Source organism: Eublepharis macularius, chromosome 12 (genome assembly GCF_028583425.1).
Source record: "Eublepharis macularius isolate TG4126 chromosome 12, MPM_Emac_v1.0, whole genome shotgun sequence".
Taxonomy (NCBI): Eukaryota; Metazoa; Chordata; class Lepidosauria; order Squamata; family Eublepharidae; genus Eublepharis; species Eublepharis macularius.
In genome coordinates, this window is record NC_072801.1 from 64,238,608 (window position 1) to 64,266,104 (window position 27,497).

Below are 27,497 nucleotides of genomic sequence, written 5' to 3' on the forward strand. Positions count from 1 at the left end.
TAAAATTAAAGGAAGGAAAAGGCTCCCTTCTTCAATGGCACTCCCCTCTGTACTCTGTTTGGGTTAAATGGGGGTGTAGTTATGATCCATCTACTCTCTGCTTCTGCTTAGTAATTTTTTTTACCTAACTACATTTCTAAAGCATTACAAATTGCTTAGCCCTATTCCTCCCCTCCCCACTTGTGTTTGTAGGGGAAGGAGCACCAAACTCTTGCCAGGCTTGTTCAGTGTACACTGGCTTCCTAGAGTGGCTGCTTTCAGGTGCCATCATCTAGGACAGCATATGACCGCCCCAAAATAACTGCAGTGTAGAGGCCTATTTTCACTTACCCTGAAGAGGCGGTTGCTCCTCCCCATTATTTTGATTACAAGTTTGTCCCTTCTGCCCCTAAACTTCACTTCAAATTTGCTGTCTCGTGTGTGCAAGTATGTGGGGGAAGTTCAGCTTGCTTGTCATGAGGCTGGCCTGAGTGGTGAGGATCCAGATACACGGGTGGGACAGCAGCATATACTATAAGCTTGTTTTCTGACTGCATTTGTTGCTGACTGTTCTGCTGTGCTTGTGAGACTGGTCTTCCTGTCAATTGTGCATGATGGAGACTTAAGCAATTTCAAACTCTGGTGTACATTTTACCCCTTTAGATGTATTGTTATTGAGATTTATTTTCTCCACAACCCCAAGGCAACATGCCTTTACCCCAAATGCAGTAACAATGTATTGGGGTGGATTTATGACGTAACGAGTTAGTGACAAGTTTTTAAAAATACTGCACTGCAGGAACAGTAAAGACCTCTTCTTTGCTGGAATATATTTACTCGAATAGTACCATTTTAGTAGAAAGACACTGTGACAGAATGACTTCACCAGGTGTCCCTCTGACATGTTTCTTACAGTGCAGATATAAATATATAAGAGTAGCCCTGAGTCAGAGGATCAGGTTTAGCATCCTTTTAATGGCCTAGATGTCCAGGAAGACTCAAGCAGGGAGGCAAAGAGGCCATAGTCACTTTTCTTGTCCCCTAGCACTTGGCGTTCACAGGTATATTGCCTCTTGAGTATGGCTCCATTAAGCTTATGTCTAATAGTCATTGCCAGACCCTCTCCTGCATGAATTTGTCAAATCAAACCATCTTAAGATTCCGAGGCAGTTTCGTAAATCAGTTAGACAATCTGTAAAGAACTTTGTCATAAATCTCCTGGCTGTTAACTATTAAATGCCACTAAATTATGCTATTTTTGAAAAAAAGACAGACAACCTTTGTCACACACACCATGTGTAATTGTAGGAATTTCTGTCTCCCCCTCATCTCTTTTCCCTAAACTGAAAAGCCAATGATTTAATATTTCTTTATAGACAAGGCATTCTAGTCTCTAATCATTTCACCCAAAGCAGGTCATTTAGGACCAACCTCCATAATATGTTGTAGGCAAGCTTTCAGGTTCTGCAGAACTGTTCTTTGGGTTGGATGTTAAAACATTGAAGAGGCTTGTAGTAGAACTCAAAAGCTTGCATACTACTTTCTGTTACCGGAAGAAGGGAGCTCTGACTCTGGAAAGTTTACGCCCTGAAAATTGTTGGTCTCTAAGGTGCCCCTGGACTCCAATCCTGCTGTTCGACTGCAGTCCAACACAGCCTCTGCCTGAAACTGCTACCCATTTTTATGAGTGGTTTTCACTAAAGACGTGACAAGATTTCCGGTTTTGCATTCCGCTGCCTACAGTTTTCGAATCATCTCGGTTGACCTTTCCTTCCCTTTCCCCTCAACATCCTTTGTCAGGCGAACCAGGCGGCCGTCAGGAGGCAGCGCTCTGCTATTACGTCATGCCGTGACATCACAGGGGCCGGGCTACGACACGGCTTGCCGTGAGGGAGGGCTGGGACATTGCGTCGCTCCCCGAGGCAAGAGCTGACTCGTTCTATGACGTCACCGCGTGGAGGACGAAGGGCGGGGGAGGGTCCTGACGGGGCTTCAACCGACCCGCCGGAGCCGAAACGAGGCGGGAGGAGCTTCTTTCTTCCGGCGGAGGGATTTCACGGATTTGGCTCCGTAGAGAAGGCGGAGGGATATGACGCTGTGGGCGGAGTTGCGTGCCGTGCGCAGAGAGGAAGGGGATCCGGCAGCGACAGCTAGAGAGAGAGGGAGAGTCCGAGGGCCGCTGCGGAGGCAGAGCGGGGAGGGGGTAAAAAGACGACGAGACCCACAGCCCCCCTCCCCCCGTCCTCGGGGGAAGGGCCGCAGCGCCCGACCGGCGGCTCCTCTCAGGACGCGACCGTCCAGCTCACCCTTCCCCCATCCTTACTCACCTCACTGCTTCGGCCAATCAGCTGAGGGGGGGCCGCGAGGCAGCGGAGGGTGCCAGCCCGGCGGCCAATCAGCGTTGGGGGCGCGCAGGACCCCTTGCCGCGAGCCTGAGCGAGGGGGGGCACGCGAGTTGCAGCACCCTCAACAGCCGGCGCTCTTAAAGGTACAGCTTTGAGGAGGGGGGGCGCAACGAGAAGAGGGGCCCTTTCAGACGGCGGACAACAACACCCCCTCCAGCTCCTGTCAATGGATTTAAAGGGAGCTCGGCCCTCTTAAAGGGGAGTTTTCCTCGGCCTTCATTGTGGCTGGGAGGGAGGGGCGGCTCTTAAAGGTGGAATTCGGATTTCTCTGGACTTGGAAGGCTGGAGCCCTTAAAGGGGAGTTGGAGCCAGCGAGGGGAAATACGTGGAGGGCTTTTGAATCCCGACGGTTCGACGAGGAATGGGAGGCCTGAGGAGGAAAAGACTTTCCATCTAGGTGCTTAAAGGGGAGGCTTCCCTTGGCGAGAAATGTGTGGTGGACATTAAATCGTGATTTTTTTTTTCCTCCGGGAAGAGGGCAGCGGTTTTGAGATTCTCGGATCTGGAGTCTTAAAGGCAAAGCCTCATCTTGTACTAGGGAGCCAGGACACCTTGTTCCTGTTGAAGGTTTGCAAAGAGGAAGTGACCTGGGCAAAGAAGGCCAAATTTTGGAGGAAGAGAGGCTGCTGCAGAACTGCTGATGGAAACCCTCATCATCAGAGGGGAGGAAGTGGCTGCTCTCTGAGCGGAAACCATTTGCCATTGTTGGCAGAAGTCACATCTGCAGTCTTAAAGGGGAGGCTGTTTGAGTTCTTAATTCCTCTTGTGGACATTCAAGGCCTGATTTCGAAAAAAGCAAGGTTGGGCACAGTTCCTTGTTTGGGTTTTTTAAAAAAAATAGATAGGCACTTAAAGTGGAAGTCTCCTTTGTTCTGCAAGAAGATACATGCCAAGATCTGGAACTTGTTTAAGGGGGATTTAGAATGGACTCTTAAAGGCACATATCCCTCAACTCAGTATAGTTGCTGGTGGGATGTAAGAGTCCTTATTCAAGGTGAGAGTACGCTAGTGTTTAGAAGATTTTAATTCGAGATGGAAACATGATGTCCCATAATAAAGGAGGCTGGCTTTGCCAGAGGCTGATTTCGTATTAAAGCAGTCTCAAGTTGATTCCTCATTTTAAAACTTTTATGTTGAAAGTATTTAATTCTTCTATTTAAGGGTCTTCTCTTTAAGGGGAGGACAAAAAAAGAAAGCTGCAGTTCCTGTCACAGGGAAATAAAAAGAGGTGCACTGGCTTGTGAAGTAAAGGTCCTTTTGAGAAGACTCCATAAATCTAAATTGAAGAAACCTTCTGAAGAGGAAAGAACAAGAGGTCAAGGAATTTCTGTTGGAGAATTTAAAGTTCTTCCTTCAAAAGGATAGCCTTGTCTTTTCATCTGGTGCTCTGTTGACTGGCATCTATAGGAGAAAAAACCCCATTAAGAGCAGCTGCAATGCAACTGGCTGGTGAGGGGTGAAGGGTGTCCCCCCTTTGCCACATCTGCCACATCCATAGGACACAACATAACAAATTCTCTGTACCTCAAGAGAGGCATCATGGAAGGAACAGCAGCAGCCCCTGCCCCATGTTGGAGTGGAGGAGGAGGCAGCAGTGGTAGAGCCCGGAGGCAACGGCGTTGCTCACGGCGGGACCGTGAGAGTCGCTGCACTCGCCGCAGAGGGAGCCGTCCTGGGGATGTTTCTCATCGGGGACTTTCATCGTCGTCATCTTCAGGATCGGATAGTGAAGGCCCCTCCCCTCCTGCCCCTGTAGCACCTGGCAAAGCCCGTCCCTTGCAGCAGCAGCGCCGACGCCGGCGGCCCCTAAGGCGACGGAAGAGAGCCTCTGGATCTTCCTGCAGTCGTGAGGAGGAGGAAGAGGAAGAGGAAGAAGAGGATCTTATTGATGGCTTTGCTATTGCCAGCTTTGTCAGCCTGGAGGCACTTGAGGTGAGGGAAACCTCCCATGATCTGTCAGCAAGGGATTCTGCTGTCTGAGACTAAAGTGGGGGAGGGGCTCTTGTGAACTATGGGTGCCACAAACGAGAACCAGAGTGAGCTTGGGTTCCTATAAGGTGCCTGCTCCAGGGTTAAGTGCAGCCAAATAATAGGCATCCAAATCTTCATAGGATGAAGTGAGATACAGTGGAATGTAATGGTGCCTGGGAGTGGTGACCTATTTGGATGCTGGTATAGGTTAATATAGCAGGTTTCTCTCTCCATGGAGTTCCCAGATCTAGAAACTGCTGGGATTCTTGGTGTGTTCAAGCCATCTAACACTGAATTAAGGCCAATTTATGTATAGTTGGAGTACAGTGGGAGCAAAGTCAAGATAACCTGTGGTTCCTGCTTCACAGGGGATGAGCTTCAGAAAAGGATGGTGTTAGTTAGGCTCCCTTATTGTCAGTCGTCCCAAATATGGAGGCACACAATAAAATTAAGATAAATGCATGGGAGAGAAGAGAACTGGTCTGTTTTCTTTTTCTTGGCTAGTCATAGTATATGCAAAATGTAAGATACCTAGAAATACCTCTGTACATGACACTGGGAGCAAGCTCTGTCAGAAGAGACCCAGTTCTTGAAATATGATAAAAGGAGTGAATTGGATCAAATCTGAGGTAAAATGCAAGCTCGGGATAGAGCTTGTTGCTTGTGTAAGGACTTAAGTTCAGTCCCTGCTGGCTTCTCTTACAAAGGTCTTTGGGTCTGGAAAAACCTGTGTGAGATACCTTGAAGAATCTCACCCCCATCAAATACTGGGCAAATAGTCAGACAGTAGAATATGCTTCATTTTTTCTTGAATGGTGGAATTGCAGACCTGTAACACTTCATGTGTGGCATCAAACAAAGCAGTGGGAGATTTAGCCAGCTGAAATTAGGCATACAGATGGGATGAAGTCTTGGCTTAGGTGTAAACAGCCAAGATGCAGGGCTGGCACTGTTTCCTTTGCATGGAGAATGGGCCATACTCTCGTATGTGTTTTAGTGTTTGGGTTATAGCAAGGAAATCCTTCCCCTTTCCTCCTCTTTCAAAACATTTTTCCCCAGGCTGGGATTTGGCAGGGCTGGGCTTACTAGCCTTTTGTTGCAGGGGATGTGTAGCTTTCAGACGATGTGAAAACTCCAGCTGTTTTGCCTGTTTGAAACTGCAAAGTAAATTCTGCTTAACACAAGAATGCTCAAGGCTGAGCTTGTAGATCATTTCTGGACTGGCTTCACCTGCCTTTCCTGTTAGGCAGGACTGGGTGAGGAGCAGGGCGTGAACACAGGTGTCCTGGCCAGACTGAAAAAATCTAATATGTAGCTGCACAACACAGAGAAAATTATAGGCTGGCAAGGAGCAGTAGGTCTGAGTGAGTGAGACAGGCTCTTCTCCTACATCTTCAGCTTGTTTTCTTAGCATTTATCTCCTATATAAGCGTCGTTCTCTCATCCCCAACTTCTTGAGAGTCAGTGTGGTGTAGTGGCTCCAGTAACAGACTGGAATCTGGGAGACCAGCTTCTATTCCCTGCTCTGCCACGGAAACTTGCTGGGTGATCTTGGGCCAGTCACATTCTCTCAGCCTAACCTACCTCATAGGGTAGTTGTGAGGGTAAAATGGAGAAGAGAAAGATTTAGGTCCCCATTGAGGAAGAAAGGTGGGGTATACATGAAGTAAAAATAAATACACATCTCCCTGATTTTTAAAATATTCTTGAACAAAGCAGATCTAACTTTTATGGAAGTAATCAACCAAAAAAATTTCATAGCCCTCCCATACCTACGCTAGTCATCAGGGGCACAGCCGCAGCCTAAAAGGAGAGGGGGGAAATTTCTTGGAATTTACAAATGCTTTTGCTTTCTGTTGGGTTGCCAAGAGGTGGCTTTTATTTGCCTCCAAGCAGCCAGGACCGTGGTAATTTACAAGCCTCCCAAATTCAGTTCTCTCAGTGCAGCTGTCTAGGTGAGGAAAAGTTTCTCACCATTCAGAAGCTTAACATTCACTTGTGGGATATAATTGCCTTTATAAGGAATTACTGTATTTGGACCTAGGAAGATTTGAAGTGGTATTATCTCACTATGTCAGAGTCCGAAGAATACTGACTGGTTGGGACTAGCAGCCAAGTAATGTTTGGATTTTTAATTTCCCCCCCAAATGTCTTGTTTACAGTTACCCCCTACTTTCAAAACTTGTATTTTTACCCTAGACACAGAAGCATTTTTATAATCTTTTTTAGCAATGATCCTGAAGAATGTTCCTGGGCCAGTATAGTTGAACATATGTGTGCTTTTGTTGGCTACCCACAGAAGGATGCAACTCTGAAGACCCCAGAGCGGCTGGAGCTCCGTATGAAGCAGTCTGGAAAAAGAAAGCGGGGTGAGGGGAACAACTCGGAGCCAGAAGACGATGATGGGAGTTCTGAAAAGGGTCGAAGCCGGGGCTGTGGAGGGGAGAGAGTGCTGAGAAAACGTAGCAAGAGGCGGCGTAAAGAGGTGAGACATTGGTCTGAAGGGGCTAAGATGGAGTAAGGCAAATGGGTGGGGCAAGAGAAGTGGGCTGTAAGCAAAAAGCCATCTCATTTTCTGGAATCTGCAAGCAACTTACAAAGCACGCAGAAGCAGGCTAGAGAGCAGCTAGTGGAATGAAAGCAGCAAAGGTGCTATTTGGATACTTCTCCCATCAGAGCAGAGGTCACGAGCAGCTAATCAGGTGACTAGGGGAGTGGCTTCTAGTTAGTCCTGATAGAATTCCGCCATAATATCTCCTTTTTAGAATATATGCTTAAAATTGTTTCACTTCTGTTATGAAATAAGTTTGTGGCAGGAAGAACGGATGCTGACGAATAACTGTTCCTTTAGTGTACGTCTTCTTTGGAAATTTTTTAGGGAACTTTGTTTCTGAGCGTACTGTCATGTTGAAAACATGTTTGTGTTGTGTCTTCAGCGTTCATGAGATCTTGGTATAGGAAACTTGCCACAAGCAGAGTTCAGGACAAATCTGGATGTATTGGCGGAGGTGGGGAGCTTAATCTGAACCAAAATGTAGTTCCCTGAACTGTTTTTTGCTGAGGTGGCCATTGAACATCTGGAAAAGTGTTCATTTCAGCATGTACAGGATGCCTTTCCTTTACCATGGAATAACCACTGCTCTTTTTCTTGTTCCTGGATTTTAAATATAACAGATTTGAAATGCAAGGGTGTGGCCTGAAACAGGCTCAAGTTCTAGCACTGTTTATGGCAGGAATTTAAATAAAATCAGACAGTAACATTAAGAGTGGACAAAAGTTCCTTGTTGCAGGCTGATGGTTTTTTGAATGAGCCTTTTGGGCTTTCTGGGGAAAGAGGTTGAGTTAGGTGATACAAAGAAAGCTGCAGTATCAATAGAGAGCTCCAGAATGAAATTTTGCGTGTTGTTTGAACAGGGAGACGGTCTCAGCATTTCAGCCAGCCTGATAAATGGACTTATAGAATTCCCCAAGCAGCAAACAGTTTTAGGGTGAAAGATGTAGCAATTGATTTCCAAGCACATCATGCACTAGGATGTGCCAGCCAGTCAAGAGTGGAAAAGAAGGGGCTGCAGCTTAGAGGAAGAGGGCATGATTTGTGTGCTCCTAATAAAACCCTGTTCAATCTCTACTTAGAAGGTTAGATATCAGTTGATAGAGACCTCTGGCTGAGACCCTGGAGGGCCACTGCTGGGCAGAACAGACAATACCAGTCCACGTGGACATTTGTAAATGGACATTTTCTTTCCTTTTTTCAGTGTATATCTTAAAATCTTACACGTTTTGATAAAACTAGGGAAGCCCCCCCCCCCAAACATTTTGCTTTTATTTTTTAATATTTAGGATTGGCAGTCAGCATAATCATTGCAAATCTAATATTTGTTCTCCTTCCTTTCTTAATTTTTTGTCCTAGTCTTTCCAATCCTTCCTGGAAACTGGATATATAGTAAGTGGATCTAACATTTTGCTGTTCTCCCCACCACTGCCCCCCCCCCCCGCAAGCAAATTTTGGTTGTGGGCGTAGTTTTCCTTTGTCAGTGGGTTCTGGCAGCAGCATCTTTCTGTGGAGTTGAATTCTTGGGAGTCTTAACATTTTATCTGTGGAATCCTTCCTCCCTTTTGTCAGTCTGGAGCAGTGTGTTGGTTGGTTGTGTTGCAATGGCATCCTCAGAAGAGAGGGTAGACGTGAGGAACCTCTTCTTGCACTGCTACATTAGCTTGCTAAAACACCTAGAGGGCATGCAATCTGCTCCTTCAGTCCCCCCACCCCCCAGTAGCCTGTGCTAGCTTTCTTGGCAACAGTGTTGTTTTTTACTTTAGGACCTAAAGGTGGAATTTCTGATACCAGGGAAGCTAATTAGACATCATTGTTTTTTCTCAAATGTTATTTAAGCGGCTTCTTATGTGTACCTGGTCCCATGTAGCTCAGATGGCACTGAGCTGTAAGAAGCTACCCATCTACCTTCAGTCCCCATCAGAGCTGTCTCATTTCAAGCCTAGCCTGTTAGAGACCAACATGGCATGTAGGTGATCCATTGGGGAGGGGCACTGATTTTGTTGCACCATTTGACTTCCCTTTTCATCTTTTCCCCCCCTGCAGTGTGATACAGAAAGTGACCCAGAGGAGCAGGTAGGCAGTGACTACCCCCACTACCCCATCCTAAAGCCGCCTGGAGTTCACTTGTCTCTACAGAACCCACCATTGCTTTCAAGTAGCTATATATTTTTTTGTGCGGGGAGCATTTTGGAGGGAAAAAATTGCAAGAAAGATTGCATGTGTGAAGGACGCTCAGGTCCCCCTTCCTCTGCACACCAATCTGCAGAAAAGCTGCTCCTCTACAATGATGGTTGCTGTGTATGTGAATAACACAACCACAGGAGTCTTTGCACAGTCGCACAAAGATTCTGAGAAAAACTGGCCTCTTACCTCATCCCAAACCTGTAGTATGTAGGCCCCAAGTAGTTTGGGACATCTAGAATGACAGTAGGTGGCTACTGTAAGTAGAGTACGACAGTGGTTAGTTTTGAGTGTAAGTGTTGAAATGAATGTAGAGCGATCTCATTGCATGAGAAATCATTCTTCATTCAAACCATTGTACACAGAAGCCAATCACATGTATTAGTACAACTAGATTTGGATAAAAAGCTGTTGCACCACCAGCTTTAGAAGGAAAAACAGGCCTTCCTTGACAAACTTCTAGGCAGATTTTTGTTTTGTGTAAATAAATAAATTGATTTGATGTATATTGTGTTTTGAATCTGCTTTTGGGGACTAAATAATGAACAGCTATGACTCTTATCTCTGCAGGCCTCCGTTGATGACCTCGAACAGTCATTCACTGTCTCAACCAGCAAAGGTGGGTATGGGGGCTATGAACAACAATAAGCCCTGTGCCAGCGGCAGTGTCACAACAGCTAGATTTTTGGCACAGAACAGCTAACTTGTATGGGTTGGTGTTCACCTTTGGGCATGTTCATTACCAGATGACCTTGGGTGGTAGAGAAACTTCTCTTGGCCAGAGAAGAAGAAAATATTCTGTTATGTAGCAATCTGTTCTGTTGCTAAGTAGAAGGAACCTTTTCCTCTCCTTTATGACACTTCCTATGCTGTTGGAGATAGAATTGTGTGGGGTGGGTGTGAGGGCATTGAAATATAAGACACAGTAAATTTGCTTGCAGTAGTTTCTGTTGTCTTTTTGTTTAAAAAACAGGGCGGGGGGGAGGTTCTGAGTTCTGCAAGTAATCCCAGTGGTAAGGGGCTGATTTCATAATTATAATACTAAGTGTTTCAAAAGCACTAGCTACTAAGGTCTTAGCACTGTGGCATCTTCTGGGCATGAGGCTTTTATTTCCTTCATATTTGGTTTTCCTAGGACTTTGGTTTTTGGGCCAGTTTCTTAGGAATGTTTACCTAATTAACCCCTAAAATCAGTCTAAGATAAGGCATTACTGCTGTTGTTCTGTACTTCAGATGAGAAACAATAAGATGGTCAAAAACCATCCAAGGAGCCCATGACTGAGCTAGGATTTTGCTCCAAATTCTAAATCCAGCACTATCTAGTGGGCCCTTGCTTGCGTGTTCCCAACTTCCATTTCTCTTTCTTCCCCCCTTCCCATTTCTTCTTGCAGCCTCGGGACCCATTGGTGCATTAAATGGGAGCTGTGAAGCCAAACTCTCTGTGATCCCTAAAGTCTCTGGCCTGGAGCGGAGCCAGGAACGTAACTACGAGGCTGACCGGGACCCCTTGTTAGTGCCTTTCCTGCCCAAGGAGCCCCCTTCTCAGGCAGCTGTGGCCCCTGTCCCAACTCAAGCCTTGCCCCCCAGTCCTCCTGCCCCACCTTCTGCAAGGACTCGGGCTCAGACGCCTAATACTGTTCATGGGACTCCCCAGCCTAAAGGCCAACCGCCTCCAATGCCTCAGGGGGGATCAGTCCCCCACAACCTCACGCAGAGCCAGCTGCACATGAAGGTACCGCCCTTTGCCAGTCAGACGCAGGCACCTTTCACCGTTGGGCTGGACCTCAGCACCGGAGGGTGAGTGCCGGCGGGATTTACTCATATCACTTACCGTGGCGCTCCTCTTGTCCGTCTGCTTGCAGCCCTTTCGTCTTCTTTCAAGCAACTCTCTCTTCCCCCACCCCTTCATTTAAACTCTTCATTGACTCTCTTTGTTTTCCGATCCCTTTTTCTTGGTTTGTTCTTCAACCTTTCATTTTTTCCTTCTTCCTATTTATCTTATTTGAATAATTCCCCTTCTTTCTCTTATTCTAATTATCACTTTCTAATTGCCCTAACCTGGATGGCCCAGACTAGCTCAATCTTGCCTGATCCTGGAAGCTAAGCAAGGTTGGCCCTGGTTAATGCTTGGATGGGAGTCCACCAAGGAAGGCCAGGGCCTCTACGCTGAGGCATTAAATGGCCTTGGAAAAACCCCCGTGGAGTTGCCATAAGTCAGCTGTGACTTGATGGCACTTTACACACACACACTATTAAATTGGGTTTCTTGTGCAGTCACAGAGGCAGCAAAACCTCAGGCAAGGCTGGAGTTGACACGTAATTGGGAAACTGCCACATATACAGAAGAATGACTTTGTGTGTTGATGTATTGTTATTGAATTATTTTGTTAAATACTTTTTTGTTTTTGTTTTGTTTATACTTGGTTAAATGCTGTTTTAATGTTTTGATGTTCACCACCTTGAGGAACTTATTTGGGTGGAAAGGCAGCATAGAAATGTTTTAAATAAAATAAATGAATGACCAAAAGAAGGAAAATGCATAAAAATGGCCTGAAGAGGACTGAGTGCGCTCCAGGATACAAAGGGGGTGGGTGAGTGGGGGGGAAGAGTAATTGACAGGTCTGTGGAAGGGGAAAGGACAAAGAGTACAGAACTGGCCTATGGAGTTCCCTAAGACTTTGTGAAATTTTGGAGCGGGAGATCTAGATGTCTGTATGTGAGGATTTTAAAATCCTCCTCCCCCCCAATATTTCACAGGTCCCTGGCTTGATAATAATATCATACTCGTAATTACTTAGACCATTCAAAGTACTCTGTGTTACAGCCTTGCAAGTAGGTCAGTATTTTTCACACACTGGCCTTCTGGTTCGCTGTTTAGTCTCTTTGCAATTACATTACATATAATACTGTGTGTATTATATATGAAATTCCTTCTTTCAAAAAAAATATTCCTTTATTCTTTCCCCCATGTCTTTTATATTTGTACTGTTTGGTAGATTGATCTGGCACTTTCAAAATGCAGATAGATGTGTGCCTGGTTAATCCTGGCAGTCTAAATTCCTGTTACAAATACTTCTATTACATTGCATAAAGGATGTTTTAGATTTCTTTTCTTGATAGTTTCACAGTGAGATGCATCATTGTTGTTCCCTTGTCACTGAGGTTAAGAAAGCCACACATTCAAGACTCCCTACAGGAATCTATGATTCAGCTGGGATTTGAACCCAAGGTCTCTCAGATCCAAGTTCAGTGCGCTTTCTTGTGTTTCTGTTCCTGGTTTCTGTGGTTCCCTCTGCCTGTCTTTCCATTGTTTATGCTCAATCTTCTCTTAACTTCTGAACTTCAAATTATTTTTCTTTCCCTTTTCCAGGTGCAACCGTGGTGCAGCTCACCCCAAGCCCATCCTTCCCCCGTGCTCTCCCTCTTCTTCTCAGCTCCCTCACCGCCCCTCCACCCCCTCGCTGGCCCTGCCTCCTCATACCTTCCCATCCTCCCTTCGCCCCCCTTCCCATCACCACCCGGGTATGTTCACCCCCTCACCTGGCCTCCCACCACCACCCCCGCTGCTTCAAGTTGCTGGGCACCCAGCTGCAGCTGCCGCCATATCTGGTAAGAGACTTGCATAAAGGGGTGGGACTGAAGATCTTTAGGGAGATTGGTAAGGGCTGAGATGGAAGGGGTGGTCATTGCTGTGTGTATGGCTTAAGCAGTGTGGGCAACAGTATAGTTCCCAAGCTATGTCAGTGAGGACTGTGATTACTTCTTAGAATCCTGAGAATTACAGTTTTTATTTTATAATTTGGTTTCTGGTTCTCGTATCAAAGGGAGGTTTTAATACATGATGGTAAATTCAAGAAGCAAGTATATAATGGTGGGGTAGAAACTTTGCTTTCAATGCGCATGTGAGGACAACAGCTAGGGGGAAGGATAAATGGAGGGCTGGGTTCTGGAAGACGATACTGGCTTGTGTGTGTATATATGTCTTGTTAAGGCTGACAAAGGATGAAATCTGGAATCCAGGCCTATCCAGAGCTAACAGGGATATGGCTTTGTGAATGTGAAAAGTTGCATGGAAGGGGAGTTTGGTGAAGGGGTCACAGTTTTGTATTGCTTCTTTCCTTCTTTGTTGCCTCCCTCTCCCCAACCCCTTTGCCATTATGCTTACTTTGTGGTTTTGCCTTTCCAGAACAAGAATTAATCCGACAAGACTTGAGCTCGCGATTCTTGGGGCAAGGTGGACCTGAGATGGCAGCTGCTGCCATCCGCCCACTAGCCTTCCAGTTCCACCAACACAACCACCAGCACCAGCACACCCACCAGCACACCCACCAGCACTTCACCCCTTTCCCCCCAGGCATGGTGCCTGCGCCCAGTCCAGCCATGGTGAGTACTTCCTTGGGCTTGTTGGGAGAAGGGGATGGTGAGCCAGCAGGCATATGTATGGATCTGTGTCTCTGGGTTTTGGCCTCTGGTGTAAATCTCAGATTTTCAGCTCAGAATTTTAGGTTTCATGTTTGGGGATGCTGGCCTTTCCTCTCATGAGTTCAGTTTCTTCTTGTTTTCTTCTCCCTGTAGTTTGAGAAATACCCTGGCAAAATGGATGGGCTTCTGAGGCATAATGTAAGTGCAGCTCTTTTTTAGAGTAGGGAGCTCCCAGGGGGCTGATCTTTTGGAAAGGAGCAGATCCACCTGCCCCCACCCCCCAGTTTCTCTGGGTGGCACTTCCATTGCTTTCTCTTCTTCTTCCAGTTTTATGCCGCATTTCCCCCAACCGTGTCGGGGATCCCCCCGGTCCTGCCTCCCGCTGTGACTTTTGGCTCCTTGCAGGGGGCATTCCAACCTAAGGTGAACCCTCCAGACATAGTACAAAAATGGGCTTTCTTGGAATGGGGCGGTTTAGGAGTTAAGGCCCCTAGCTGTTGTTCCTACTCCTTGGAACTAGCAAAATTTACTGCAGGGAGAGCTGAAGGCCAGGTCTTGGATTCTCTCTACAGAGAATAGGCCCCAGTAGTGGCGTAGAGGAGGAAAGGCTGGGAGCCCACAGTGACGAGGGAAGAATGGAGCCCTAGTGGGTTTGAGCATGAGAGAAATGGGTCCTTGGGCTTGTGGTTCTGTCTCTGACTTTGGGAAGGAAATGGAGTCCAGTGTAGCTGCCCTTAAGTGGTTTGAAGAAACGTGATATGTACGGTGTTCTCTTCAGCTGTAGAGGCCTGTCATCCAGTAGATCAGAAGAGAGGGAACACGACACTTAGGTTTTCTGAGAGTTGTGGTTGGGTGGGAAGGCAGGATATAAAGAAAAATTTAGAAGATTTGAAGCAAGATAGAAAACTGTGGAGCTCTTCCTTTGGAAGGGGGGAGGCAGCTAAAAACCAGGATTGTCTGTGATGAGATCAGCATCTAGTAGTAGACTGACAGGAGAAGGAAGCTAAACCTTGCAATGTCTCTTTACCTTCTGACCTGTTGTTTCTTCCCCAGAGCACTAATCCTGACCTGCCATCCCGGCTGGGCGCTGTCCCACCCAGTTTGTCTCAGAAAGGTACTCAGGTGAGTTTGCCATCTGTATAAACAGGGTTGGGGGAGCAGAGATAAATAGAATGGCATGCAGACGACTGCTAACCTCCACTTGGTTTTCTGTCTCCTTGTAGCTCACGGATCCCTTCAGGCCTACACTGAGAGTGAGTAACCATGGGATCCCTCCTGGTCACAGTTCAATAGGGTGGATATGTAGAGAATCAAGGATATTGGAGGCGGACCTAACGTGGGTGGGAGGAGAGATGCGTGATGGGGAGAGTGAGAGGAGGTGAAGTATGCCTCAGAGTAGAGGGTAACATGTGCCTGGCCAAATGGGGACATAATGGGAAGGTGTGACAGTTTTCCATTGGTGGGGGAGGGTATCCTGGAGTGGATTACTCCTCCCACTTGCTCTGAGGGCAGAGCCATGTAAATTTACTTGAATCTCTCCTTTCTGGTGGGAGGAGTGCTCTTCTCCCCCCGCCCCGGCCCATGACTGTCCTGCCTGCTCTTTGCCAACAGGGTTTTATTATGAGCTCTGGGCCATTCCTGAAAAATTTGTTCTTTTTCAAGAAGCAAGGTCTGGACATTCCCCCCGCCCCCAGGGGAGGGAGTGAGACTCGACAGACTATTATTATGCCTGCAGTCCCAAGAAGAGCAGCTGCGTAGCTAAAGGGAACTGGTTTGGACAGGAGCAAAAAAATGCACCTGGCCTGGCATTCAGGTCTCTCCTTCAGAAACATCGATGTGGAGCAACTTGTGAGCTGGGAGGGCTACAGGATGGGGCAGAGTCTTCAGGCCCTTGATGGCATGGAGGCGAAGCTGGAAGCAGGCACACCCCTTGTGAGTATCTTGGACTTTCCTGAGCATCAACCAGAGATCCGCGCTGAGACAGCCGCGCAGGCAGCTTCGTGAAATACAAAATGACACATGCTCGTGGATTGGATCCAGTGGGCTCTCCCTCTCCCTCTCCCTCTCCCTCTCATCAGTTCTTCGTACCAAGACTCTTGCAAGGTGAAGAAAAAGATCCTGATTGAGGATATTGGAGCCAATTTAGCTGGAGAATCGAAGCAGAGAGTCAAGGCACAGGAAGGCATCGTCCTCTTCCCTTCGTCTCCAGTCTGGGAATAAAAATAGCATGCTGAGATGACCAGTTCCTCTTGCTATAGGTTGAATGTCAGAGATGAAGAATATTGCTCCTCTAAGGAGTCAGAATGGCATCGCCCAGATCCACAGAGGACTGCTTGGGGGCAGAACAAAGTCCTTTGGAGCCATCTGGAGGCAACCAAACACTCATGCTTGGAGTTAGAGGCATGGAGCTTTCCTCTCCTGGCACAGAGGAGCTGGAAGCTTTCGTCAAACAGAGGCAGAGCATGAGTGGAGCGTAGAGCCTCAGAACTGACCTCTGCCTCAAGGCTGTTGCCTCCTGATTGAGGATCAGCAGGAGGAGGGCGCTGCTCATACTCTGCGTATTTCAAATGTCAGGGAGGCGCAAGGGCTTTTCTTTCTGGTTATAGCTCTAGGCTATATTATCCTTTCCCTGAGTCATTTGAAGAGTCACCACAGGGAGAAGGATCCATTTCCTTTCTTAATCATGACCGTTGCCAAGGAGTTCAGAGTACCAAGAAAGAATGGTGGTTGTCGGGCATCCAGTTTGTGGAGAACTGCAGGTTCCATACAGAAACACCACAGGCCATCATACAGACCCTTCAGCACATTCATGATGCTTTTTAAATGGTTCATATACATCTTTGAGGCATTAATGTTTAACCCTTTCTAGCATATTTTCGCCTGTGTTCATCACAGAATCAGAGGTTTGTGGGTGTTTGGAGGACTACAGCATGCCTGACAGACCATGGGCTTCTAGTGCATGCCCAGAAAAACTGCCTTACTCCAGTCCACAGGGTGTTGAAGCCACTTCCTTCACTGTGGCAGACTAAAACACCAACCGGTGGTTCTTTCTACAGTCTTGGGCAAAAGAGCAGAAGAGTGAACTTTCCTTGCATCCTTATTTATGTTGAATTCTTACAAGAAGCATCTTTCATCAAGCTTCCAGGAAAGGGTTCACAGATTTCCCACCGGGTACATACAGAGGGTGTTAATGCAGGAGTCTTCAGAGCCTGTTAAGTTTCTCTTTAGGGATTCTGTCTTTTGAACTTGCCTTCCTAACTGCAATTACATTTGTGATAAGGGCCTCACTAGGAGCCCTGTCAGTTCAAAATAACATCTCCACACATCATGAAATCAGAGTGATCCTTAACTCTGCCTCAATGGAAGAAGGTAGCCTTATGAGGGGTTCTGTCTCCCACTTGCTCTGCAGGCAGGGTACAGGCAAATTAATTGCCACTGCTTCCACATCCGGTGGGTGGTGGTCCACCAGTTCATGTTCTGCCTGCAGCAGCCAGCTTCCTCTGTCTGTCTGTCTATCTAAATATCTCCTTAGCTTTTTCTGTTTCTAATCATCTGCAAGAATATTAAAAAGTCTGCCACTATTTAAGGTCACCAGTAACAGTTTCATTTTCTGGCTTAAAAATACAGCATTCACTGGTTCTTGCAGAGGAGCTGTGGCCCATTCCAGAAGAAGAACTGGGACTCTTGCAGCATTCAGCGTGAACACTCCATGGAAAGAAATGTGCAGTGGGGCCTTTGTTGGCTACTTACTGTTAGGGCATTCCACACTGGGTGCTGTGCTTCGTTGGATGCAGCCTTTGAGGCATCAAGTGTTCTAATAAGTTCTGTCCCCTTAGATTCTGAGAAGGGTGTGTGTGTACTGTTGTTATACATCCCACTGCAGGGTACCCTCTTCCACTGGTTGAGAAAGGAACAGTGGCCTGAGAGAGTGTTTTCTCTCTTCAGTGGACAGGGGATATCTGGCCCCACCTGGAACCTTTGGGTTATTTTGCTGCTCTTGGGTCTAGGACCATTTTAATATTGACTGACTGACTGACTGACTGACTGATTGTTTGATACTCTTGGGTAGGATAGAGTGGTCATATGTGGCTGCCAGTATTTTCAGTTGAGGGTTTTGTTTTTTTTTTAAACTCCTGGGAATGCCTGGCCTATCTCCTTCTACATCTTCCTCTTTTCAACATTTTCAACTAGTTTTCTGAAGTTATTTACAGCGTAAGGATTTTTTTTTGTTGTCTCAGCTTTACTGCATCATGAAATTGGCTGGAGGTGGGGACAGTCTTCTTACCAGAAGGGAGGAGAGCAAACAGATTTATCTGGCCCTGCCCTCAGAGCTAGTGGGAAGAGTAACTGGCTCTATCGCCATCCACTGATGAGAAGCTGTCATTCTAAGTTCAACATTCCCTTCCTCCTTTCACAGAAGCCCGGGAAGTGGTGCGCCATGCATGTCCGTGTGGCATATATGATCCTGCGGCACCAGGAGAAGATGAAGGTAGGGTGGGCATGTGCCGCCTCCCCCCTCCGCCTGCATACCGTGATGGGGAGTGGCGCAGCTCCTGCTGGTGGCCGCCAGAGGGTCGCTGCAAGCAATGGAAGAGGCCTCTCCTCTTCTGCTCTTCTGATGTCCATGCCGGCCCCTGGATGCAAGTCAGGGTTTGTGAGTCTGGGTAAAAGGAGCTGTGAAACTTAGAATCTGAGGAAAGGATGTGGGGTGGGGCAGATCAGGAGGTGTCCCTGCCCAAGATGGGCTGTGCTTCAGTGTGAATGAATGCTGCTTGATGGAGCCAGTCATTTTGGTCATGGTGGGTTCTCTTTCTTTTTTCTACTACAACCGATGCAGGGTGATGCCCCCAAATTGGATTTCCGGAATGACCTCCTCACCTGCCTGCCGGGCACTGGAGCCTTCGGCAGCCTTCCCCATAGTCAGGACTTGGCACGCCCTGCCACCCTCTTCACGACCTCTGGTGAGTGTCCTCTGGCTCATCCTGGACGGACTTTCCTCAAGCTTGCAAGGCAGGAGCTACTCTGCCAGCTTCCTGCCTGCGTACAACACCCATGTACTGCCCTGAGATTATGATCTTAGCAAGCTTCCCTAGGAATCCTCCCCTGGTCAGTCAGGTTCTCCAGTCGCTGTGTATGAAATGTGAAAGATGGTGCTCTCCTTTGTTAAGGATGTTAGGAGGCAAATATAATACTGTCAAGAGTTAAGCGCTGTTTAAATGATGTAATGGTCCTTCCGGTAGCCCAGCATGTGCTCGCTTTCCAAATACCTTAGCCATTAACTCTTCTCTCCCCGCCTTCCTGGTCCTACAGGTGCAGTCCACCCAGGGAGTGGCTCATCTTTTGGTCCTGCCAGCACACCTCATGGTTCCTTCCTCAGCCCCAGTCCCCACATCGGTAAGAGCTGACAGGCCAAGTGGGGCGGGACCTGGAGGTTTCTGTATGGTTGCTCACTCCTTTGCTTGCCTTTCTTTGCAGATCCCTTCGGCAGACCCCCCAGCTTTGCCTCTCTGGGAGCGCTCTCCAATGGAGCGTTTGGGGGCCTGGGCAACCCATCCTTCAGTGAGTATTGCTTTGAGAAGGGGGACATGAGACGATTGTTAAAAGGCCAGAAAGTAGTTTCTTGGGGTTTACCTGAGACTACTGAAAGATGTGCCCATTTGACTGGTAGGGACAGAACCCAGGACACTTGGCTCCCATTCCTACACTTCACTCTTGAAGCTGGAGAAAATAACAGAGAGGTTGCTGGCTCTCACCCCCCTCCCTCTCCCTCTTACCAAGAGCTGTAGAGACTCAGCATTTCCCATCAGAGGAGGGGAGTGTCCTTGAGAGGGTTATGTCTTCCCCTTGCTCTACAAGCAGGGCTTAGGCAAATGAATTACAAAGACCCAGCATGGGCCATGCCTGCCGCACAGCAAGGACCTTATTTCAGAGCGTTAGTGTGTCTGTTCCAGGCTTGATTCTCAGTTTCATTTTCCTTCCCCTTCTTCACCTAGTAAGAAAAGGAACCGGGCAGAATTTTGAAGAAGAGTCTAAAGTGCTCTGCTGCCTTTCCAGCCTCCTCTGAGTTTGTCAGGTGCCTTGCAAAGTGCTGACAGGGTCCCTGGGGTGCTGTGCGAGATGCCCTTGGGCATTGTACAATGAAGCTGATTGTTGGAGGTGGGTCTCCAGAGGATTTGGCAGAGTCCATCTTTTTTTCAGGTCACCAGTCACTGGTTACCAGTTAAATCATTATCTCCAGTCCTGGTCTCTCTAGTAGTTTCGGGTGGGCAGCCATGTTGGTCTGCAATAGAAGAGCAAGATCTGAGTCCGGTTGCACTTAAGAGACCAACTAGATTTCCAGGGCTTGAGCTTTCAAGAGTCCAAACTGACGAAGGGAGCTTTTAGTCTTGCTCATCTTGCCAAGATTCCGATGGTGCCAGCAGCCCAAGGGGCCACTCCTAATCACACCGAGGCTATGGTGATTCTGGGCACGTGTGGCAGCATTATTCTACAGCATTGCGATAGCCTCCGACCCAGCTACTTCTGTTTGCTGTAGGGCACTGTCATTTTATCAGTCACTGTATTAGCTCCCACTAGATGGCCAGAGCTCTAACAGAGGGGCCAATCAAACCGCTTGGGGATGTGAGTGATGATACTGCTAATACACACGGGTCTAGCCATTCTGGATGTGTTATCCCTGCACCCAGATTTATGTGCCTGGATCCAACGAACAGTTGTAAGGGATTGAGATAGTATGAGGCCTCAGAGGGCCATAAGGGGTGTGCATAAGATCCCTTTGACTCTTCAAGGGGTACTGAAGCCAAACCCTTGTGTCTCCTACCCGATCACTGATCTGTTTAAAGTCGAGAGAAATGTACAGTCCTGCTAGGCTGCAGTATTCTTACTCTGCTGATGACTGCTGAAATGGCAGCTAGTCATTCCTTTCAACAGTCTTCTTACTTTCTGCTACTGGGGAATAGGCAAGTTTGCATCTCCTTCTGATAGGATCTTGGCCCATTCCTGCTGGACAAGCAGCTCACAGGACTTGTTCACCTGCAGCTGCTCCTGTTCCGCTGCACTCAAATTTGCTGCTGTGTCTTTGCTGTCTGCTGTCTCACTGGGGTGGGTTTTGACAACTCTGGCAGGTCACTTGCCAACTTCTGCTTGTGTTGTGTCACTTCTGGGTCATTCTTGTTTATGTCAGAGGGATTCTCTTCTGAACATGGCTGCTTCTCAGCACAGGATGTAGCTGGGCAGGACAATTGAGGATTTCTGCCTAAAATCACAGGAAATGAAGCTCAAGAAAAGAACAGGGTAAGAAGCTGCCTCTCCTTCCTCTCGCGTGATACGCAGAGAGCATCAAAGGGATGTGAGAGATCTCACAAACCTCACTGCTCACTCTTCAGCTGAATTGGACTGGGGTTTCCCAGACACTACTACTGTTGCAAGAAGAAACTCTGAGCACTTTGCTCACAGATTTTCAGCCATTCATCCTGCTGTAGCTAAGAATCAACTTCCATGGTGGCTCATGATTCCACAGCATCTTCAGCTGTTCCCACTATTTCCTCTTCTGGTTATCAAGAGGACACTCAGAGTCCAGTGTGGAACTCTTGGCCTCAGATAAGGAAGAGGGACACAGTCCACGAATGAGGAGTAGTCATCAGGCACCTCCTTCTCCAGGATGTTCCAATCAGAGGCTTTCCCTTGCATTTTACGTTAAGCCTCTTTGATTCTCCAATTACCCTCCAAGCAACTAATAGATTCTAATCAAGTATCCACAGAGGTCCATGGAGCCAGACAGACTGGGCCTCTAGTGGGCCATTTTCGTGAAGCTTCTGACTAGGTTACTCAAGGGTGCTGGGTGGTTCCTGGGTCTGCAGAAACATGCAGACAGCTTCAGAAAATGGTATGCTCTGCTCTTGGATGCTCTTAAAAGTGTTTCTACTTGGATGTTGTAGTAGCTGCCTTAATCTCAGGGGCCATGATCCCCAAAGAAGGCAATAATGATCACTTGGAAAGATACACGCCAGCCACTGGGGGGAATGAAATCCTGATCTCTGCAGTGGGAAGCGCTGCTCCACCTTCACTAGGCAGAGCATCCCACAGCATTTATCAGAACTCAACATGTCCAGGGAATTTTCAGTACTCAGGCAGATAGGTGCAGTACGCAGAATCTCGACACTGGGAAATAGGCCGTGAACTCAAGAATCTTCAGAGCACTAGCCAATTTGGCATGTTTTATTTGGACCCGGTTGCCTCTCCCACCAACTGTAAACCTCCCAGATAATCTGGCTAGATTTTCCATTGAAGGGGCAGAGGGGGATGCTTTCAACAGCCCATGGCTCCAGGGCTACCTTTATGCCTTTGCCAGTTTCCTGAACAAAATCAACAGGCAAGGAGTGGATGTTACCTTCATGACACCCTCCTCCTGAGGCCTCTGCTGCGTTCCAATCCAGAATGGCTCGATCGCTCTGCATGAAGACTGAAAGTCTTAAAATTCTTCTGGAATTCCCAACAGTTTGTTGACATGCAGCCTCCCAAAGAATATTTACTAAAAAGATGAGGCATCCTTGAAGGCTTCTACAACGTGGTGTGGATGGAAAGCTGTCCTTTGTAGGAATAGTATTTCTGCACAATAGCCTTACTTGAAGCTTACACCCTAACATTCTGAGATGACGAGTTGCCACCTTGCCCGCTGTTCTGGATGACAGAGATGGTCCCTTTGTCTGTTCAGTCCCAAATCAAATGCTTCCTCGCGGTTGCTGCTGCTATCCACACATCCACAAAAAACACCACTTTTACACATGGGTTCTGCATACCATGCTCCGTGTGTTACCCAAGCTATTGCTTGAACTCCTCAGACATGTACCACCGATAACATTTATCAACTAAGGTGGCATGCCAGGTGGCCATAACTTCAACAAAGGAGGTCTTAGAGATTAGTACCTTACTGGCTTGGAAACAGTTGTCTTTCCAAAGGACATGTTGGGTCTCCAAACAAACCCACCATTCATTCTAAATGTGAACACGTCTTTCCGCAAGAATCAAATACTCCTTTCGTCATTTTATCCACAACCATTATGCTTCTGTGTAAAGAGGTAACATGATGTATGGAGAGTTCTCTGAATCTTATCTTAGATATGCAGCATCACTCAGAACTTCTCTTCTTTTTGTGTCCTACAAACCTGGCAACCATGAAGAAGTTGCCAGATTCCACAGTTGCCAGGTAGAAAAGTAGCCCGATCTTCTGAAATGGCATGCCTTCCACCCAATGCTTCCTGGAATAAGACTTACATGCCTTCCTAAACACAGCAAGTAAAGGCGCCCTCCACGCTCACTCTGTAGGCCATTCTGTAGGATTGGATTTACCACAGAAAAAGCCTGCAACCCCAACTCTTCCTGTATGCACAATCCGAAGCGAGGGTGCCACCAGGAGAAAGTTGTGATATGAAGACCCCTGATCATAAAGAAGAGCCTTAAAGATGATAACAGCCTTTTGAATTGGGCCTGGTGGAAACAAATAGTCAACCAGTGAAGTTGATGCAGCACTGGAGTTGTATGTTCCGAGTGGCTGATCCTACACAGCAGCCTTGCAGCTGCATTTTTTACCAGCTGAAGTTTCCGAAGAAACCCTCATGGCGAGTCTGATGTTTCTTTCTTGTCAGTGAAGGTAGGCATTCTTGAAAGGGATATTGAAAAATTGCTCCACCCAGGAGGGTACTATTGAACAGTATGCTGATCCATGCTACTGTGGCCTCCAGATTGGACTACTGCCCTACGTTCTACATGGGGCTGTATTTGAAGACACTCTGGAAGCTGGAATTGGCACAAAATGCTTTTTACGTGCTTTTGCAAGCCATGAACTAAGGGTCTGCTTCCAGCCAGAAGTCTATAATCAGTTTCCGTAAGCCCTGCCTGTTGAGTGAGAGAGGCTTAAGCCTTCTCAAGGATAACCTCTAGGCCACTGATAAGAAAAAAAGTCATTGAGTAGTAAGTCGGATGTTTAGATCTTAGTTTTTCAAATTCGTCTCTATTCATTTGCTATCTCTCTTTTTACTCCACGTGTGGAGGGCAGCGGGAGAGGTTCAGGAATCCTAAACCCTGTTCTTTGCCTATCTCAATAACTTTATCCTGTCTCAGAGGCTCAGACACTACATTAAAAAAAATTCTCTGCTTGTTCTTTTGGCTGTGTAGCAGTTCTCTTTGAGTTTCAGTCAGGCTCAGGTTCTGCCTGATCCACAGTTTCAGAAAAAGCAAAGGGCAGAATCCTCTGGATTTGTAGCTATCAGAAATGGCAGGTTATAAAGAGTTGATTTGTTATGAATACTCCTTTTCACAGAAATTCTGCCCCTAGGAATATAGTACATAAAGGAGAAAGCTGCTCTTTTGGAAATTCCAGATGTCTTAAGGGCTTGATTATGTGTACCAGTGAACAGGAGTTGTGTAACTGCCCCGCTTTCTGGAGATTCCCCCCCCCTCTCTCTCTCACACACACACACACACTCACACTCACACTCACATACCTGCTGCCTCAAGCATACCAATCTGGTCATTCTTTTCTTCCAGATCCAGCCTCTGTCTTTGGGCAAAAAGACAGCCCTGGGGCTCCAGCTTACCCCAGCCCCCATGAAGCATGGAACCGGCTGCACCGCACACCACCTTCCTTCCCCACTGCCCCACCCTGGCCCAAAGGTGGAACCGGAGACGGGGTGGAGCGTGGGGGCACCCAGCACGACAAGGAGAGCGAGAAGCCAGAAGGGCCTGTGATCAAAGATGAAAAGGACAGGTGAGAAAAGAGTGTGGTGAGGACATGGAGTTTGGAGCGGGAGCTTCTGGTGTGCAACAGACACCCTCTCCCGAGCATTTGTTGTGTTTGGGAAAGGAAGGGGACTGGTTATTGCAAGGCTATTTCAGGCGTGAGTGAATGGTTGGCGAGTTCTGACTGGATTTGTTGAGTACAGGAAAGGAATGCAAGAAGGTTTTGCCTTGCAGAAAAGTCTCTTCTAGGTAGCTCGAGTGCTGCTTCTGTGATTATTTGGGTTGTATCGAGAAGCAAAGACTGGGCAATGGATAATAGGCTCAAATGAGAGAGAATTGTATGAGGAACAGTAAATAAAAGGGCAGAGCCATGCAAGCTGCAGGGGGCTGACCTCAATTTTTTGTATGCATTTTTCAGAGATGCCCTCTTCTCCCGCCATCCACTGCGTGCTTCCCCAGCTACTCCTACCCCAAAGAACCCATCATTGGCCCATGAGGAGCCACCAGGCCGTCCTCATGTGGCGGCAGAACGTGAGCACCGTTATGGAAGTCCGGCAAGCTCAAGTCACACCTCCCGCTCACCATATCCAGAGCCACCACTGAAGAAAGAAGTGAAGGTGAAGGAAGAACCAGAGCTGACAGGATTTGAGGGAGCACTGCGTGCAGGGGCTCCTTTCCACAGCACCCTCCATGTCTCCCACCCTCTGGGGACACTGGCTGTGTTTGAGCGCCCCCAGGCTGGGACTGGTGGAAGTGTCTCCCCATACTTGGTAGCTGGCCCACCTTCAGCTGCCTCCTACGCGGCGCTTGAAGCATGGCGTGAACCCTACCACCGGGGCCTGGAGTTGCACCCGCTACAACGCCTGCCCCGCTTTCTGGAGACCCCATCGCCTGCTGCCACTGCTGCTGAAGACTATGAACGGGCCAGGATCTATGGCCTGCCACCCCCAACCCACCCCGGTCTTATGGCTTATCCTCGACACCAGAATGGGCTGCTGGCAAAAGCCACCCCATCAGCTGCAGCCGCCGCTGTGGGACTACTGAGTGCCCCCCCGCCTCTTATCCCAGCTTCAAATGCTCGGCCCTGTTCCCCTAGGCGTGCCCCTGACATCCGGGAACTGGCAGCTGCCTACAAGGACCGGGACTCCAGATAATGGTGCTACAATGGGGGCCCTGGAACATGAGTACCTGCGCCAAGCAGCTTCCCTTGTCTCCAGCATGGGCCCTGGCTAGATATGTAGACCCCCATTTCACATTAGCAGGGATAGACGCATGGCCTCCTGCCACCTTAGCCTGAAAGGCAGGCTGCTGCCACCACTGCTACCGCCCCGGAAGGACTTGGCTCCCTTCAGCTATGAGCACTGGGAACCCCCTCCCTAGGTCAGACAAACGACTTAAGAAAAGTGGTCTCCTGGAAGGGTTGGTGGTGGTGGATGAGTGGGGCAGGAATCCTGGCTCGGGGTGCCCTTAGTCTTTGTTTCTGTTTTTCTTTCAAAGCTCCCTTTGCCCAGCTGTGGCAACTGTCAAAGATTTGGTGTCTGCTTCCAGCATTCCTGCTGGACTGAAATTAACTTTGGGGTATGTTCTCCCTCCCTCCATGGACTGAGGGGAAGGCTGCTTTCAGGGGAAGGGGGACTGTATCTTGGGGCACCTCCCCCCACCAGGCAGTGTAAATATTTATATATTCTGCCCCAGGCAGGTGGGGAAGAGATTTTTGTACATTTATAAAAGGTTTGAGATTGTGATTTTAAAAGTGACTTCTCCCTCTTCTCCTTCCCTACAGCTCCCCTTGTTTTTACTGTACTGCTCTTTTCTATACCTGTATCCAATCCTTTCTCCTCTCTTCCCCTCTTCCTCTGTCCTTCTGTAATTGATCAGAAAGATGCAACAAAGGAAGGTGCCACGCATCTGTCCACTGCCCTTTCCTCCCCAGGTTGGTTAATTAAACCCCAAACTGGTGCTTCTGGATTCCTTTTGTTTTCCTTACTGTGTGTTTACTGGGGCGTTGGGACTGGGAGGGGTGGTGCTGGATTCCTGCATTCTTCCAGTGCCAGCGAAGGAGTAGGGTCCTGTTGTGTTAGAAGCGGGTTTCTGGGAAGGGGAAAGAAGTAAGGATTAAGAGGTGGTTCAGTACAGATTTTGTTTGCCCAAAAGCATCCAGGAAGGTGTAGTATTGTGAAAATGGGATTATAATGTTGGGGAAGGAGTGTAGACGCCTGAGACATTAAGACTACGGAAGACTGTGCCATTAATAGTGGTTCAGTGGAAAGCCACAGTGTCCTTTCTCAACCAGACCTTCCCTATTTTTCAACACCGTAAGCATTGAACTCTGTCTTGTAGCTGCCTGAAATGGAAAATGGACTCTCTGTTCTCTCATTGTCACACTGAGTTTTAGATCTACAGAGCAAAAGGCATTATCTATTAAACTCTTCCTGCAAGGTGTAGAACATTCCAGCCCCTGACGACAAAGCTCCTTAATATACAGTATAATTTTAATTTAGGTGCCTCTATGTTTTTTTATTTATGTAAATATAAATATACATTTTTATCCTTTTGTCAAGGACTTGAGGTGGTGTATATAGCCTTGCATCCAGTAACCTGAAAAGTAGGTTAGTTTGGCCCTAAGTCACCCATTAGGCTTTATGGCAAAGCGGAGTTTTGGATATTTGCTTGACATTCATTTTTGCACATCATGTCCCTGTTTTGCCTTCCTTGGTCAGATTGGTTAGAAGAGCTAACTGGAATGGAAAAGCATCTTGCCTCCGAATAGTCTGGTGGGCAGCCAGCCCAGTTGTTGTATGCTCTCAGTCCAACCAGCTTGAAGCAAACTAAATGAGCCAGACTGGATGGAGTTTCCACCCCCCTCTTTTGCTTCTTTAAGAAAAACATCTTTTTTGCCTCTGCCAAGTCAGGACCTGGAAGCGTTGGGTATGGTGATGTTCCAAGGTCAAATGAAGTACAAAGTTGGCAGGGAAAAAAACCCAGGCCACCTAGGGATCCTGAATTTGGGGGCTGCTATTATTTTTAGAGCCTTATTGGATTGGATCCCTTTGAGCCAAGGCTCACTCTTGGAACCTGAGTTACTAGAAATTACATAGAGAATTCCTTTCCCTTGTGGCCACAGTCCACTCACATGAGACTAAAAGCCCAGAGCATACAGGCTGACATTGTCTACAAAACAACCAACCAACGACTCCACAAGTCACTACTTTTTTGCTTGATCAGTACTTCATTGAAACTTTCTATTT

At 47.6% G+C, this 27,497-nt stretch overlaps 1 protein-coding gene across 4 annotated transcripts; it reads left to right on the top strand.

The window, feature by feature from the left end:
• Positions 1-2,089: 2,089 nt before the first annotated feature.
• Positions 2,090-26,217, top strand: FBRS (fibrosin). 4 transcript variants are annotated; one of them, XM_054993198.1, is made up of 19 exons: positions 2,090-2,467; positions 3,546-4,316; positions 6,655-6,840; positions 8,266-8,298; positions 8,953-8,982; positions 9,661-9,709; positions 10,482-10,887; positions 12,461-12,699; positions 13,277-13,473; positions 13,666-13,710; positions 13,840-13,935; positions 14,566-14,634; positions 14,736-14,765; positions 17,930-18,166; positions 18,350-18,473; positions 18,823-18,906; positions 18,988-19,071; positions 24,058-24,277; positions 24,668-26,217. In XM_054993198.1, exons 2-19 carry the CDS (start codon positions 3,924-3,926, stop codon positions 25,401-25,403), a joined length of 3,258 nt encoding a protein of 1,085 aa, XP_054849173.1. In that variant the 5' UTR covers positions 2,090-2,467; positions 3,546-3,923; the 3' UTR covers positions 25,404-26,217. The 4 variants fall into 4 exon arrangements, with proteins under 4 accessions (XP_054849173.1, XP_054849174.1, XP_054849175.1 ...); XM_054993200.1 differs by having other exon boundaries at positions 2,091-4,316; positions 17,930-18,001; XM_054993199.1 differs by lacking the exon at positions 8,953-8,982 and having other exon boundaries at positions 2,090-4,316.
• The last annotated feature ends 1,280 nt before the right edge of the window (positions 26,218-27,497 follow it).

What these genes read in the sequence shown, in the direction of transcription:
- FBRS (XM_054993198.1), top strand. Translation starts at nt 3,924, where the DNA reads ATGGAAGGAACAGCAGCAGCCCCTGCCCCATGTTGGAGTGGAGGAGGA. An exon ending in TCCTGGAAACTGGATATATA is followed by an intron (nt 8,299 to 8,952) that starts GTAAGTGGATCT and finishes CCCCCCCTGCAG; the next exon opens with TGTGATACAGAAAGTGACCC. An exon ending in TGTCTCAGAAAGGTACTCAG is followed by an intron (nt 14,635 to 14,735) that starts GTGAGTTTGCCA and finishes GTCTCCTTGTAG; the next exon opens with CTCACGGATCCCTTCAGGCC.